Source organism: Nerophis lumbriciformis, linkage group LG09 (genome assembly GCF_033978685.3).
Source record: "Nerophis lumbriciformis linkage group LG09, RoL_Nlum_v2.1, whole genome shotgun sequence".
NCBI lineage: Eukaryota > Metazoa > Chordata > Actinopteri > Syngnathiformes > Syngnathidae > Nerophis > Nerophis lumbriciformis.
In genome coordinates, this window is record NC_084556.2 from 22,730,197 (window position 1) to 22,748,324 (window position 18,128).

The following is an 18,128-nucleotide window of genomic DNA, read 5'->3' on the forward strand; positions in this document are numbered from 1 at the left end:
ACTCCAACTAGTGTGTTCGCTGGCAAATTGCACTCCAAAATACACCATGAATATCAATCAATCAATCAATCAATGTTTATTTATATAGCCCTAAATCACAAGTGTCTCAAAGGGCTGCACAAGCCACAACGACATCCTCGGTACAGAGCCCACATAAGGGCAAGGAAAAACTCACCCCACAACAATAACCTTTAGATAAAACTGTTACCAAGTGTGTGTGCAAATAAATGACATGCATTCAACTAAAACCTTTAAAAATGTTCCTGGTGACATTCTGACTATAAAATTGCATTTGTGTATGAATATTGAGGTATTTTTATTTAGAAATGTTTATTTTGCAAGCAAATGATCACCTGTGATTAATCATGATTAATCCCAATTCCAATTTTTTGAACTATTATGACAACCCTGGCATGGCGTAGTGGGTAGAGCAACCGTGCCAGAAACCTGAGGGTTGCAGGTTCGCTCCCCGCCTCTTACCAAAATCGCTGCCGTTGTGTCCTTGGGCGGGACACTTCACCCTTTGCCCCCGGTGCCACTCACACCAGTGAATTGAATGATGAATGATAGGTGGTGGTCGGAGGGGCCGTTGGCGCAAATTGCAGCCACGCTTCCGTCAATCTACCCCAGGGCAGCTATGGCTATGAAAGTAGCTTACCACCACCATGTGTGAATGATTGATGGGTTCTACATGTAAAGCGACTTTGGGTACTTAGAAAAGCGCTATATAAATCCCAGTTATTATTATTATTATTATTAACCCTAGTATTAACCAATCTCAGGCAACTTTATTTGTTTTTTCTACAAGATTCCCAAGTTGAAGATGACCTATTTAATTAATAGGAGTGAGTTTTAGCATACAATTTACAAATACATCCAATTGATCAAATATAGCATTCATGCTAAAAGCGTGTTTGACACTAAGTACATTACATCGATTCAACAAAGAATTGTATTTGAATAACAGATAACAAAAAATGATTTAGGTAACAGGACTGTGCTGAGATTTTACCATTGTTGAAATATCATTGAATAAACATCAACATGAATAGAAGCATACTATATCCTACAAAGTATGTGAAAGAAGCAACTTGTATACTGTATAATGTTCCCCATTTTTCAGCACGGTTAATGTGTTAGGCTAACAGGACTGAGTGAAAACCCAGGGACACAACTCAGGTGTAAAATATAACTTTGTTAAAATTTAACATACTCTTTTTTTATTTTACCATACTTTGATTTTTTTTTTTAAATAAAATTAGTGTTTTGCTTTTAAGAAATAAAGTGTATTTATAATAAGCATAAAAAATATGTATAAATAAATAAAAATACAATTTCTGACAGATTTAAATTTGGATATTTCACGATAAAGTAAAATTTTAGGAGGTGAAGAAAAGCAACCAATTAGGATTATTACTCAATTTATTGACATTACACAGACATACATAATGCAGGGTAACCAAATTTGGTTTAACATCAAATCCAGAAGTGCATTATTTGAATACAGTATTTATATATATATATATATATATATATATATATATATATATATATATATATATATATATATATACTGTATGTACAGAATAAATACATGTAATTATCAAGAATTATATTAACTTGATATAATTGATAGAGAGTAATACATAAATCTACACAAGTTATGATATGAATATGCAAAATAAATTATAGTATAGAAATAGTTAATATACAAAACTAATACACCTCTAACAACAAATACCACTTTTACAGTGTTAAAGGCAGTTTATGATAATCTTTTAAATTGTGTTTTTAATATGCAATCAGGTCAGTGTGCAGGACTCTTTGCTTTGTAAAAAACACATTTCACAGTTAATTTTATCGTCCATTAATACATTTAGAGTTTACATTTCAAATGGCACTGATTCAGTGGAATGGTTTACTATTCATATACTGTGCAAAGGTCTTCACTAGCTTTGTTGTTTTATGGCTCTTTTATCAAGGTGTTAACAATGACATTCATCAGAGTTCTATTCCTATAAGAATGAGGCAGATTTATGCTACTTAAAATGAATGTGTCATTTGATGTGCCATTGTTTTTCATTTGCCTCATTATGTATAATATTATATATTAGAGCTGTGCGCTGTTAAAGGCAAAGGTCCTGGTTAACATCCAAGTCCAAACAGGCCAAACCCAAAATTACATGAAGCCAAACATTGTTCTGGATTTTTCATCCGGTTTTAGACAGCTGATCAGTTTTTGGTGGCCGTAACACATGGATGTCAAAGTGCGGCTCGGGGGACATTTGCGGCCCGGAGCTTGTTTTATAATAAGGAGGCTACTTGTACACACACTGAAATATTTTAACTAAAAGCTTTATTAAAGTACTAGTAGAAAGGAAAAACAAGTTGCCGGGATATTGAAGCGATTATCATATATTCCTAATTTATAACACCAAAAGAGTTACAAAGTTTGTGAGTAAATAGATATTGTTCAAAATAATATTCCTGGGCCATTTTGGGGGATAATGAGCCTGACGTGCACGTGGGAACCACAGTGTCCTTCAACAACAACAACACTACTATTCACGGCATACTTGTTAGAGACAACAACTACTTTGGGACAGATTCTGAACCTGAACTGTATAATTTTGAGCTTGAATATAAGGAGGATGAGCAACAAGTTTTAGAAGCTCTGTGCTAAACAGATCCAGCTTTCATGAAATACTGTAGCATTATGTAGCAGTATTGCTAAGTGCTAAACAAACATTTGAAAACAACAACTTACTGTACAATATCTGCTCTCACTGGGGTGCCAACTGATAGGATGTTCTTATATTCCCATCTAGATTAAGAATTATTCAGAATGCTTTTAATTAAGAACAAAATGTGCTACAACGCAAGCGTCATTTTGTGTCTTTCTCACTGTCGATGGTCAAAGTTTACCAACTTCTCAGTTTATTGCTACAAATTTCTATTATGCATAATTTACAATCTTGAATTAACTTTCACCAGTTCAGAAGCGATGTAACGACCACTAGCAGCAGGACACGGGCTGTTGAGCCTACGAGAGATGTATTAATCTAGTTTAGTAATACTATTAAGGATATTTTCTTGACGCTAACAAATATCACCAAAGACGTTATAATGTGGTCATCCTTGACAAATAAAGCACTTAGCTTTCCTGCACAACAACTAAGCTTTTAGTTTCTGTTATGAAAATGGACAATGAAAATGCGGTGGATTGGACCAACAATCACAATATTTATTACTAGGACTTAACATGACTAGGGCTGCAACTAACGATTACTTTGATAATCGCTTAATCTGTCGATTATTACTTCGATTAATCGATTAATAATAGGATAAAAGAGACAAACATTTGAAAACAACAACTTACTGTACAATATCTGCTCTCACTGGGGTGCCAACTGATAGGATGTTCTTATATTCCCATCTAGATTAAGAATTATTCAGAATGCTTTTAATTAAGAACAAAATGTGCTACAACGCAAGCGTCATTTTGTGTCTTTCTCACTGTCGATGGTCAAAGTTTACCAACTTCTCAGTTTATTGCTACAAATTTCTATTATGCATAATTTACAATCTTGAATTAACTTTCACCAGTTCAGAAGCGATGTAACGACCACTAGCAGCAGGACACGGGCTGTTGAGCCTACGAGAGATGTATTAATCTAGTTTAGTAATACTATTAAGGATATTTTCTTGACGCTAACAAATATCACCAAAGACGTTATAATGTGGTCATCCTTGACAAATAAAGCACTTAGCTTTCCTGCACAACAACTAAGCTTTTAGTTTCTGTTATGAAAATGGACAATGAAAATGCGGTGGATTGGACCAACAATCACAATATTTATTACTAGGATTTAACATGACTAGGGCTGCAACTAACGATTACTTTGATAATCGCTTAATCTGTCGATTATTACTTCGATTAATCGATTAATAATAGGATAAAAGAGACGAATTACATTTCTATCCTTTCCAGTATTTTATTGGAAAAAAAACAGCATACTGGCACCATACTTATTTTGATTATTGTTTCTCAGCTGTTTGTACATGTTGCAGTTTATAAATAAAGGTTTATTAAAAAATAGAAATTAAAAATTGCCTCTGCGCATGCGCATAGCATAGATCCAATGAATCGATGACTAAATCGATAATTTGAATCGATGACTAAATCGATGATTTTAATCGATTTAATCAAATAGTTGTTGCAGCCTGCCACAAATATTATAATCAGTCATCTTGTATTCAGGGTCATCTTATATTCTAAAACAACACATCTAATGATACGACTGCTGCACAGTATTGTCTTTCCAGTCTGTGATCTTTTTATTGTGGGAACATGCCAGTCACCATGTTTGTGTTTTTTTCACAAATGAGGCCCCTGATGGCGAGCACCGATAGTCACACAACAATAGTCACAAAACAACAGTCACATAACAACAGTCACACGACAGTAGTCACACGACCGGAGGCACACGACAACAGTCACACTACAATAGTCACACAACAGCAGTCACATGACAGTCACACAACAACAGTCACACAACAGTAGTCACATAACAGTCTGAAACAATAGTCACACAACAACAGTCACACAACAATAGTCGCACAACAGTCACAAAATAATAGTTACAAAACAATAGTCACACAACAACAGTCACAAAACAATAGTCACATAACAGTCACAAAACAATAATCACATAACAATAGTCACACAACACTAGTCGCACAACAACAGTCACAAAATAATAGTTACAAAACAATAGTCACATGACAACAGTCACAAAACAATAGTCACATAACAGTCACAAAACAATAATCACATAACAATAGTCACAACAATAGTCGCACAACAACAGTCACACAACAATAGTCGCACAACAACAGTCACAAAAATAATAGTTTCAAAACAATAGTCACACAACAGTCACACAACAGTCACAAAACAATCACATAACAATAGTCACACAACAATAGTCACACGACAACAGTCACAAAACAATAGTCACATAACAGTCACAAAATAATAATCACATAACAATAGTCACACAACAATAGTCGCACAACAGTCACAAAATAATAGTTACAAAACAATAGTCACACGACAACAGTCACAAAACAATTGTCACATAACAGTCACAAAATAATAATCACATAACAATAGTCACACAACAATAGTCGCACAACAACAGTCACAAAATAATAGTTACAAAACAATAGTCACACGACAACAGTCACAAAACAATAGTCACATAACAGTCACAAAACAATAATCACATAACAATAGTCACACAACAACAGTCACACAGCAGTAGTCACACAACAACAGTCACACAACAATAGTCACACAAAAACAGTCACACAACAATAGTCACAAAACAATAGTCACACGACAACCGTCACAAAACAACAGTCACATAACAATAGTTACACAACAGTCACACAACAACAGTAGTCACACAACAGTAGTCACAAAACAGTAGTCACACAAGAATAGTCACACAACAGTCAAACAACAAAAGTCACACAACAACAGTCACACACACAGCAGCATCATGTTGGAGAGCAGGCTTAACTTGGTTGTCATCCTCCCCTCCCTGAGTGAGCGTGACATTGATACTCCCTCACATTCTCTGCTCTCGCCCACAGTTTGCTTCAGTTCCTCAGCAGACGAGCGTCACGTGACTGCCACATTTCTCTGTCCTTGTTTCACTTCCAGACGTGCACTTGTGGGTGACCCACAGTCAGGTGGAAATACTGTGTGTGTTGTGTTGTGTTGTGTGCAGCAACCTCTCACACTTTCACTGCGTCAAAACAGCTGATATTTCTGGAAATATATCAAATATATTGCCGTGTTTCATGTCCTTAGTCAGGATTGTCATGTTGCATTCGTCACCTCTTGTGTTGCTTTGTGTCGTCTCTCAATATTCTCAAGCGTTACATTGCAGCCTGGCAGACAAACTGAAGGGTAAAGTTATGATGATTGGGCTGTAGCACAAGTGAAAGGGTGAGCAATGTAACAAATAATAAACAAACACATCCCTGACACATTTTTGGAAGAAATATATAAATTATTCAGTATTTTCAGTCAATAAACAGGTCATAATCCAGCAATTTAATACATTGTTTTGACACAATTTGGTCATTATGATTAATGTTGTAATAGATTCAATTGCTTTCATTCATACAAAAGAACTGACAAATGTTTTGTCCATCCATCCATTTTCTACCGCTTGTCCCTTTTGGGGTCGCGGGGGGTGCTGGAGCCTATCTCAGCTAGAGGAAATTCAAATTTAATTGTCTATACATTATTACACTTTTTTTTAACAAATGTATTTCTTAGAGGGTTTTTTTATTTTTATCTGAAACACAAAAAACGTTTTGTGTTGGTGTTTCTGATGAAAATGTAAAAACATAAATGCATAATGTGGAGTTAAACGTTTATCATTGGACAGTAGCTTGCTTTCATTCATACAAAATGTTTTTTGCACAATATGCAATTTTTATTTTTATTTATTTTTAAATATAAAACACAAAGATAACAACATTTTTTTTTTTAAATATATGTGGACTTACAGGTTTTTCATTGGAAAGTAGCTTTAGTTCGTACAAAAGAACAGACTGTAAAATTAATTTGAACTACAGGAAATTAAATTTAATTGTCTGAAAATTATGACCAAACATAAAAAATTATATTTTGTAAAATATATTCCTTTTATCTGAAGCACAAAGAATTTGTTTTTTGATAATAATAGTTGAACATTATTATCTTAATTTCCCCTCGGGGATTAATAAAGTATTTTTGATTCTGATTCTGATAAAAAAATAAATAAAAACATTAAAAACTAATGTGGAGTTTTAGGTTTTTCATAGGACAGTAGCTATCGTTCATACAAAAGAACAGACTGTGAAATGTTTTTGCACAAAAGGAAATTAAATTTAATTGCCTGAAAATCTTGTTTTTTTTATATATATGTACATTTCTTAGTTTTTTTCTTTTTATCTGAAACACAATGAAAACACATTTGTGTTATTTAGTTTTTTTGTTTAAGTAAAAATATAAATTTAAAAAAATGTGGAGTTACAGTACAGTTTTGTCATTGGACAATAGCTTTTGTTCATACTGTGAAATGTTTTTGCACTAGAGGAAATTAATTTTAGTTGCCTGAAAATTGTGACGTTTACTTTTAGAAAGCATTTCTGTTGTTTTGTTTTTGACAATATATATATATATATATATATACATATATATATATATATATATATATATATATATATATATATATAAAAAATATATACATATATTCAAAAAAAATTATATATATATAGTGTATGTATATATATGTGTATATATACAGTATATGTGTGTATATATATATATATATGTATATATATGTGTATACGTATATATATGTGTATATATATATATGTATATATATAGTGTATATAGTGCACTAGAGGGAATTAATTTTAGTTGTCTGAAAATTGTTATGTATTAATATAATGTATTATTTAAATTTAATTTCTTAGAGTTTTTTCAAAGAAATCACATTTGTGTTGTTTTGGGTTTGTTTTTTTAAACATTTATTTCTTAGAGGTTTTTTACTACTATTTTTGTCTGAAACACTCAGAAAACACATTGTTTTTCATTGGACAGTAACTTGCTTTTGTTCATACAAAAAGTTTTTGCACAAAAGGTAATTCAATTTAATCATCTGACTTTTTTTTTAGTTTTTTGTTTTAATCTGAAACACAAAGAAAACATATTTGTGTTGTTTTGCTATTAGTTTTTGTAAGAAAATATAAATATCTATATATATACAAAAAAATGCGAAATACAGTACAGGTTTTTTATTGGACAGTAGCTTTTGTTCATACTGTAAAATGATATTGCACTACAAGAAATTAATTTTAGTTGTCTGAAACTTGTTATCTATTTTTTTTTTTTATTATTATTATTTCTTAGAGTTGTTTCAAAGAAAACACATTTATAAATGTATAAAAATGTTTAAAAAAAAAAAATACAATGTGGGGTTTCATGTTGTTCATTGGACAGTAAGAACGTTTGTACAAATGAACCGACTGTGAAATGATTTTACCCTATGATTTTTTATGTTTTCTAAATGTCTTAGTTTTTTTTCTTTTTTTTCTGAAACACAAGGATAACACATTTGTGTTGTTTTTAGTTTGTGATAAAAAAAAATGTGAAGAACAAAAATAAGCAATGTGGAGTTACATGTTATACATCAGACAGTAGCTTTCATTTGTACCAAAGAACTGAGTGTGAAATGTTATTTCACTAGAGGAAATTCAATTCAATGAATGAACAACTACAGTACAATGGAACCTCGAATTAGGAACTTAGTTGGTTCTTGAACAGGGTTCATAAATCAAAAACTTTGTATAATGAAGCAAATGTCTTCATAAGAAACAATATAAGCATGAATGATGTGTTCCAACTTTGACAAAAGTCCTTATTTTAGTTCGGGTTTGTACACTTTGAACAGAATATGAGGTGATATATTGTACTGTATATCAAACAAACATAACAAGGAGCTGATGGAGGAACTATCTCTTTATTAGCAATCTAAAACAACAAGGACAAGATGACCTCTCTGTATGCACTGCTCTGCCAACACCCGCATACACACAGCAGTCCCTTTGGTTCCCTAACAAACTATCAGAAATCACAACAATCCTTAACTTTCTCAACCATATTGCTAGAGTAATAAACATTTTCATAAGTTAAATCCACTTACACTACATTAACATCAGCAAAGGTCGTCTCCTGAGTTGTTCCTCATGAGACGAGAGAAAGGAGCAGACAGACATGGGGGAGAAAGCCAGAGGAGGGGCCGTGTGTGTGTGCTCTCTTGGAAGAGCCACCGCTGAACGAGAGGTGGTCTTCTACCCCGCTGTGAAATAGGTCTACTTTGGCATATTTTCCATTAAAGGTCCTTCTCATCACAACTACGAACCTGATGTGGTACGAAGCCGGCTTCATCAATCTCTTTAATATAGCAAGCACAAAATGGCTGAATGCAGGGTTCGTACACAGATGCATATTTGGCCCGATGGAAAAGTTTGTGAACCAAAAAGTTTGCAGATAGAGGTGTTCGTAAATCGAGGTTCTACTGCACGTCAATGAACTAGTGTCATAATAATGTACTGCATGTAGAGTGGATTTCTACGGTATCTCCTTCCAGCTGCTTCTCTGTCAAACACACCATCAGCAGCTTTTCCATATTTTCATGGATAAATGTGCGCCATTTGGATATTATCTTAACATTCTTGGTTGGCGGTATTCTGCTTCAGTACGGTGCATACTTGCAGTGATACACTCAAACTACTCAACCAAGTCGACTGCACACAGTCGTGTTTTTCATGATTTCTTTCTTTAATTCAATGAATATGATCCACTTCTTCTTCATAGCACTGTCCCTCACACTCATTTCTTCCTTCCCCTGGTTGGATAAAACAAGTGATGTCCATATCTTTAACAGCAGATGTTTGGGGCGGATTTCATTTGCTACACCAACTAATGGCAGGGATGCTTGGTACTCACATGTTTGCTTGCGACTTAAACCGACAAACCGAGAGACAGCTCTCATCCTAAAAAAAAAAAAATGAACTTGTTAGATGAGGTACTACTAAAACTGTGTGATTTACACAATCATCATAACTTTGCCTTTCAAGTTGCTTCAAAAAACCTTCTGTGCAGTTCATTACGTGATCGACGTGTTTGTGTGTCTCACTGGTGACTCCAATATATTTGATGCTGCCAGATTGAAAACGCCGCAAGCGCTCTGAAATAAGGAAATAAGTCTGGGAATGTGGCAGCCGAGGAAATTGAGCTTGATGTCTCGCAAAAGTCCAAAGGAAAGAAGCCATCTTTTCTTCGCTCCCCCAAATTGGCTTTGATTCTGTGAGACATTAATGGACAGGCGCGACAGTGCGTTGTTGTGTTTGTTAGTCAACAAAGGGTTCCTGTTGGATCCACGGCAATAAAGAGCTTTTGAAGTGCATTTGATTGCGTGGAAGCCATGCAGCAGCTTCTTCAAAGTGGCCTTCAGCGGGTGCCGATTACTCAAAGCGATACAGGTGGGGTCTGGCACGCTAGGGTACACATTGTAGGATGGAACCATGACATATTGTGACGTTCTTGATCTAGTCTTTGCTTGCTATCTGTCATGTCTTGGCCAGCACCCGACTTGCTATCGCTTTGTATTAAGTCGTTGAAAAGTCCAATAACATAAAATAACATAATCCAATGTTATTTATGTTATTTCCCACGTGAAGAACTCCTGTAAACCTTGCAGTATTGAAACTCAGTGAACAAGGCATCTTAGACAAGCTGAAAAACAAATGGTGGTACGATAAAGGTGAATGTGGAACCAAGGACTCGGGAAGTAAGGTCAGTCGCTGCAGGTCTTTTTATGCTGATACTGCTGAAAAAAAAAAACAACAACAATGCATTTTGACCTAATTGTTCATACACATCTCTGGCATAACACCTGACACATAGCTACTGAATGATGCATGTAGAGCAATTTGATGTATTTGTTATATGAACTGACAGCATGCTCTCACACAGCCTTTTAACTTCATGCCATCAACGTCTGAATCCAAACCATCCTGCTGCTATTTAATCATCCAAGCTGCTATTGAAACGGAATTTATTGGTCTTTTTATTCATCTGCCATCAAATTCCACCTGCCTGTTTCTCAACCGCCGACTTGTAAACACCACTTTGACCTGTAAGTGGTGTATAATAGTCATGTACAAGGCATAGCAGCTCAGTACTGTGAGAAACAGCCACAACAATGCTTATAACAATGTTATGAAGTAGAAATAAGTCACCCTTTTTAAATGGTGCACAGGTTGGAAACAGTAATAACAATGTAATAACATTAATTGTCATGACTCCTACAAGCAAGACAGTCTCAAGTACAGTACAGAAATGCTCACAAGGTGGAGTAGCAAAGTGATTAATGGGACCCCATTCGTCGCAGTTTACCTGACACATGAAACGTGACAAATTGGACAAGCCACGTTAGTCAAACCTTGAATATTTCAAAATGGTTTCTGACTATTCCAACTTGGACCACAATGCCAGTTGCTGTGTAGTGTGGCGGTTTCCATTGTTTTCAGCAGACTGCATCCACAGTACATTCACTCAGAAATGAGGCCTTGCATCCCTTCCCTATTGTAGTAATAACAAAGTAATAAAGTAGTAATAAAACATTAAGCTGACATTCACATTAGGGGAGCACAAAAATATTGATTCACATCCGAAGAGTGATTCTTATTCATCCTGATTCTGAATTGATTCATAATTTTAAAAAATCTATTACATTTTTCAGAATTTTTTTTTTATATATATTGGGCCATATCCATGGAATCAGTAAGATATTTTCTACCTTGTAACCTGTTTTGAAAAGGTTCCATTACACTGTAATTATTATACCAAATAACACATTGCAAGAAACGGTTTAAATCTAGAATCGATTCTGAATCGAATCGTCACCGCAGGAATAGGATCAAATCCTTAAGTGCTGAAAGAATCACCCTAATTATAATGTAAAAAAAAAATTAAAAAAAATAAATAAACACTAACAAGCTCGGTAGTAATGCATCAGAGTAGTAATAAGGACATATAAAATTGTAATACAAAAAAAATATATATTTTTTATTTTATTTTATTTTATTTTTTGTTTGTTTGTTTTTTTAAACTAAAAGTGTGCAATAACAATGTAATGAAGTAGTATTAAGCCAGTGAGCTAACATTGTCTGAACATTGTCATGTAAAAAACTAATATACCAAGTTAGTAATAGTGATGTGATAAAGCAGTAATAAGACAGCAATCAAACATTTTGTTTAACACGGTGAAGCATTAATAGGATTCAATATGAGTTACTAAGCTACATCATTTTATTATATAAAAAAACAGCTTACTAGCATTGTAATAACATTGTAATAAAGTAGTACGAAGATTGCTACGCTAACCCCATCGGGACATTCTCGTCACAAAGCTAACATGCTAGTAAGAGCAATGTAATAAAGTAGAAATAAGACAGTAAGATAACATTCTCCTGACAATCTCAATTGGAGAAATGCCAACAAAGCTAGTAATAGCAATGTAATAAATTACTGTAGTAATAAGACAGTAAGCTTAAATTTTGTTTAGCATGTTGAATAATTGCTGGTAGTCTTAACTCCTACCAAGACAAATATTATATAAAAAACGCTTGTAATACAAAAATAAAACTAACAAGCTAGTAATACTGTAGCAATGTACTAAAGTAGTAATAAGCCACTGAGCTAACATTTTTGTTTAGCATGTTAAATACTATCACAGATTAATAATCATATCAACAGAGAACAATAATAACATGTAATAAAGTATCTATCATCTTCTTCCCCATACCGAGGTCGGGTCGCGGGGGCAGCAGACTAAGCAGAGAAGCCCAGACTTCCCTCTCCCCAGCCACTTCGTCCAGCTCCTCCCGGGGGATCCCGAGGCGTTCCCAGGCCAGCTGGGAGACACAGTCTGCCCAACGTGTCCTGGATCTTCCCCGTGGTTTCTACCGGTCGAAACATGGAGGCATCCGGGGGGCATCCTGACCAGATGCCCAAACCACCTCATTGGCTCCTCTCGATGTGCAGGAGCAGCGACTTTACTTTGAGCTCCTCAGAGCTTCTCACCCTATCTCTAAGGGAAAGCCCCGCCACCCAACGAGAAAACTCATTTTGGCCGCTTGTACCCGTGATCTTGTCCTTTCGGTCATAACCCAAATGTCAAGATCAAAGGTGAGGATGGGAACGTAGATCGACCGGTAAATTGAGAACTTTGCCTTCCGGCTCAGCTCCTTCTTCACCACAACTGATCGATACAGCGTCTGCATCACTGCAGACGCCGCACTGATCCGCCTTTCAATCTCACGATCCACTCTTCTCTCACTCGTGAACAAGAATCCAAGGTACTTGAACTACTCCACTTTGGACAGGATCTCCTCCCCAACCCAGAGATGGGACTCCACCCTTGTCTGGGCAAAAACCATGGACTCGGACTCGGAGATGCTAATTCTCATCCCAGTCGCTTCACACTCGGCTGCGAATCAACCCAGTGAGACTTTAAGATCCTGGCCAGATGAAGCCATCAGGACCACATCATCTGCAAAAAGCAGAGACCTAATCCTGCAGCCACCAAACCAGATCCCTTCAATGCCCTGACTGCATCTAGAAATTCTGGCCATAATAACATAATAACATATAATAACATAATCGATGACAAAGGGCAGCCCTGGCGGAGTCGTACCCTCACTGGAAATGGGTCCGACTTACTGCCGGCAATGTGACCAAGCTCTGACACTGATCATACAGGGAGTGGACCACTATAATCAGGTGGTCCGATTCCCTCATACTCTCTGAGCACTCCTCACAGGACTTACAGAGGGACATAGTCGAATGCCTTCTCTAAGTCCACAAAGCACATGTAGACTGGTTGGGAAACCCCCCATGTACCCTCAAAGACCCTGCATAGTGTAAAAAACTGGTCCACAGTTCCACAACCAGGACAAAAACCACACTGCTCCTCTTGAATCCGAGGTTCGACTATCTGGCGTGACAACCTCCCTAGTACACCTGAATATACCTTACCGGGAAGGCTGAGGAGTGTGATTCCACGAAGGTTGGAACACACCCTCTAGTTCCTCTTTTTCAATAAAGGAACCGCCACACTGGGCTGCCAATCTAGAGTCACCGCACCCGATGTCCACACAATGTTGCAGAGTCTTGTCAACCAAGACAGCCCCACAGCATCCAGAGCTATAAGGAACTCTGAACGGGTCTCATCCACCCCCGGGGTCCTGCTACCGAGGAGCTTTTTACCTACCTCGGCTACGGAAATAAAAGAGTCCACCACAGATTCCCCAAGCACTGCTACCTCATAGGAAGACGTGTAGGTGACATTGAAGAGGTCTTTAAAGTATTCCCTCCACCGATCCAAATCATCACAAGTCGAGGTCAGCAGCACACCATCTTCACCATACACGGTGTTGACAGTGGACTGCTTCTCCCTCCTGAACCCGCGAATGGTGGTACAAATTCCCTTCGAAGTCGCCCGGAATTAATTTTCCATTATTTCCCCAAATTCCTCTCTTGTCCGAGTTTTTGTCACTGCGACCTCCAAAGCTGCGCGCCGCTTGGCCTGTCGGTACTTATCCGCTGCCTCCGTGGTCCCATGAGCCAAAAGGACATGATATTGAAACTCTCTCTGACGGGAGACTCTGCCAGACGTTTCCAACAGACCCTCACAATGTGTTTGGGCCTGCCAGGTCTGACCGGCATCTTCTATTACCCTCGGAGGCAACTCATCACTAAGGGGTGACCAGTTGAAAGCTCCGCCTCTCTCTTCATTAGAGTGTCCAAAACATGAGACCGCAAATCCGATGACACAACTACAAAGTCAATCATCGAACTGCGGCCCAGGGTGTCCTGGTGCCAAGTGCACATATGGACACCCTTATATTTGAACATGGTGTTCGTTATGGATAATCTGTGACGAGTACAAAAGTCCAATAACAAAACACCACTTTGGTTCCGATCAGGGCGGCATTTTCTTACAATTACGCCTCTCCAGGTTTCACTGTCGCTGCCAATGTGAGCGTTGAAGTCCCCCAGCAGAAAAAGGGAATCACTTGGGGAAGCACTCTCTAGTACTCCCTGGTGGGAATCCAAAAAAGGGCGGTGACTCTAAGCTGCTGTTTGGTGCATAAGCGCAAACAACAGTCAGGACCCGTCCCCCCACCCGAAGGCGGAGGGACGCTACCCTCTTGTCTACTGTGTTAAACTCCAATGTGCAGGCTTTGAGCAACAAGAATTGCCACCCCAGACCGTCGCCTCTCACTGCTTGCAACACCAGAGTGGAAGAGAGTCCAGCTCCTCTCGAGAGGACTGGTTCCAGAGCCCATGCTTTGCGTCAAAGTGAGTCTGACTAGATCGAGTCAGAGCTTCTCCACCTCGTGCACTAGCTCAGGCTCCTTCACCCCCATCGAGATGACGTTCTATGTCCCAAGAGCTAGCTACTGTAGTCGAGGATCGGACCGCCAAGGGCCCTGTTTTCGGCTGCTGCCCAGCTCACACTGCACCCAACTTCTATGCCCCCTCCTATGGGTGGGAAGACCATTGGAGGGGGGACTGGGCTGTGCTCGGCCGGGCCCCATGGAGACCACCAGGCGCTCACCGTTAAGCCTGACCTGTGGGCCTGGCTGCAGAGGGGAGCTCCCGGGCGTGGGGAATCTGGATTCTTGTCTTTTTTTTGCCTGGTCTTTCACCTATGACATGTTTGCCTTGGGAGACCCTACCAGGGGGCATTGAAACTCCAAGACAACATAGCTCCTCGGATCAGTGGGACACGCGAACTCCTCGACTACGATAAGGTGGCAGCTCAGAGAGTGTAGTAAAGTAGTAATAAACAAGTGAGCTCACATATAATGATCTTTATTATCATACAGAGGACTTAAGTTATGTCTCCTTTAGCTGGCAGACCTTTCTATGATAAACAGGTAATATTGGCATGTTATAAAGCAGTAATAGCCAGTGAGCTCCCATTTGATCTCATATTAGCCATGTTGTCTATTCAGTGTCATAAAAGAGAACGGTTTATAGTTTTGGGTACTAGCATGAGAGTGAGTATTCCTAGTATTAGTAATAGTGTCCATTTATAAAAAGTAATAACAGTGTAATAAAGTAGTAATAAGCCAGTGAGCTCACGTTAACTGAAAAAAGTCACGTAATAAATTGCTTTCAATATTATTGTTTGGCATTTAATAGCAGCAAAATGGTTCGTGCTTGTGCAGATGCAGTGAGTTTGAGATGAGGGTGTAACGCGTAGACCTGTACGACCACGACCGCCTTCCTTTTAGCGCAGAGCAGCAGCCTTTAGACGTAGAATCTGCATTCACCTTCCAGTTCTTACGCAGAAACAGAAAGTAGACCACTTCACTTTGTTCCACTTTTAGTTTCTTTAGGCAGTTTAGCCCTGCAGGACAGGACAGACTTTTTCTTTGTGCAGCTGTGAAAAAAAAAAAAGTCTTAACGGTGGTCTTTACCTCCCCCAGGACAAGACAAGTGCACTAAGCCTGAGCAACGTGGCAGGGGTCTTCTATATTCTGGTGGGGGGGCTGGGCCTGGCTATGACCGTGGCGCTCATTGAGTTCTGCTACAAGTCTCGGCAAGAGACCAAAAAACTCAAACTGGCAAAAAATGCCCAGAATTTTAAGCCGGCCCCTCCTGTAAATTGCCAGAATTTTGCCACGTATCGTGAAGGCTACAATGTGTACGGGACGGAGAGCGTCAAAATCTAAAGGGTACGGTTTTTCATTTCTTCTTTTTATGTGGAAATCAAAAATTAACGCATCTGTTTTTATTTTTTGTGCAGACAATTGAAAAGGTGTTAAATTCCCTGCGGGATGAGAAGGACTGCAGTGTGTGTGTGTGTGTGTGTGTGTGTGACCCCTGACCCTTTGACCCCACACTCCTGGGCAGCGCTTCTTGCGAGCAAGGTCACAGTAACACAGGACTGTCGAGGTTCCGCTTCCTCTCGTAGTGCCTTACGGAGCGGTCAGCGTTCACGTAGAAACATGTCGGGATCTTCAGAGCGACCACAAGCCGCCATTTTGAAAGGAAAAAAAAACATCTCCAAGGACTGATTGGAAACATTTTTTTGTGGTGAAATCTGAAGTTGTATAAATGTTATATTTGGTGACGTCGGTTTCTTGTTTTACTAGGAGACTTTTCAGTGTCGTTATATTTAGGACATCAATTAAGCTTTTTTTCTTTCAAAACCCCATTTTTTTTATTTAATTTTTTTTTAAAGAGTGATTCATGCCAGTTTGAATCACTTTGTGCCATTTTGTATTTAGAGACATTTAAAAAGCCCCTCTTCGAATGCTTTTTATTATGTTAACTTGGCTTTTGGTTTTCTCTTTGTACACTTTCAAATGTACAGTTCGCAGCAGTCAATTGAAACTTTTTGGCTTTTTTATTGTAAGGGCTGCATTAAAGGCAGATGAGCTTACAGTACAGAAGCAAACACGTTTATATAAATAAACTTTTCAAAAGGGTACAAAGCTACAAGCCATTTGTTTGTCAAACTGACCTCATCATCCTTTTCTTTCACAAGTGTCCAATTGTACTTTTTTATCACTTAAAGTGTACCTCAAACCATGAAAGCTGCATGCGTGGACACAGTGAACCGTAGTGGAAAGGTCGCATACAAAAAGATTTTACTACATTTCCTTAATAAAATCTGTTTTTTTTGTAATAAAAACATGTCATATTTGTTCTGACAATTTCATGCAAATGCTTCATGTGTGCCTGATTTGTTTGATTGCAAAAACGGGGAAAAAAGCACAGCAGTAATCAGAAATGATGTGTATATATATATCTATAGATAGATATCTATTTATAGATATGTATACATATATAGATATTTATACATATATATATATATATATATATATATACTGTATATATACTGTATCTATACACATACATACACACACATATATATACAGTTGTGCTCATAAGTTTACATACCCTGGGAGAATTTAGGATTTCTTGGCCATTCTTCAGACAATATGAATGATAACACAAAAACCTTTCTTCCAAATAACTGTGTTTACTCTTTTTAAATCAAAATGACAAAAGAAAGTACCCAAATGACCCCGATCAAAAGTTTACGTACCTCAGTGACTTTGATCTGATAAAATGCACAAAAGTTGACACAAACAGGTTTGAATGGCTAATTAAGGTTCCAATCCTCACCTGTGAGATGTTTGTTTGTAATTAATGTGTGTGTATAAAAGGTCAGTGAGTTTCTGGGCTTCTGACAGACCATTGCATCTTTCATCCAGTGCTGCACAGATGTTTCTGGATTCTGAGTCATGGGGAAGGCAAAAGAATTGTCAAAGGATCTGTGAGAAAAGGTCATTGAACTGCATAAAACAGGAAAGGGGTATAAAAAGATATCCAAGGAATTGAGAATGCCAATCAGCAATGTTCAAACGCTGATTAAGAAGTGGAAAATGAGCGATTCAGGTTGACCAGCAAA

At 37.6% G+C, this 18,128-nt stretch overlaps 1 protein-coding gene across 6 annotated transcripts in view; it reads left to right on the forward strand.

Annotated features, from left to right (window-relative positions):
* Positions 1-17,359, forward strand: part of gria3a (glutamate receptor, ionotropic, AMPA 3a) — a 267,421-nt gene extending 250,062 nt beyond the window's left edge. For 3 of the 6 annotated variants that reach the window (XM_061962200.1, XM_061962198.1, XM_061962203.1), the window contains 2 exons: positions 16,135-16,383; positions 16,455-17,359. In XM_061962200.1, coding sequence (XP_061818184.1) covers positions 16,135-16,380 — 246 coding nt within the window. In that variant the 3' untranslated portion in view covers positions 16,381-16,383; positions 16,455-17,359. Of the gene's footprint in view, positions 1-10,311; positions 10,427-16,134; positions 16,384-16,454 lie in introns of those variants that run through there. The other 3 variants (XM_061962199.1, XR_009815421.1, XM_061962202.2) reach the window with 3 other exon arrangements.
* The last annotated feature ends 769 nt before the right edge of the window (positions 17,360-18,128 follow it).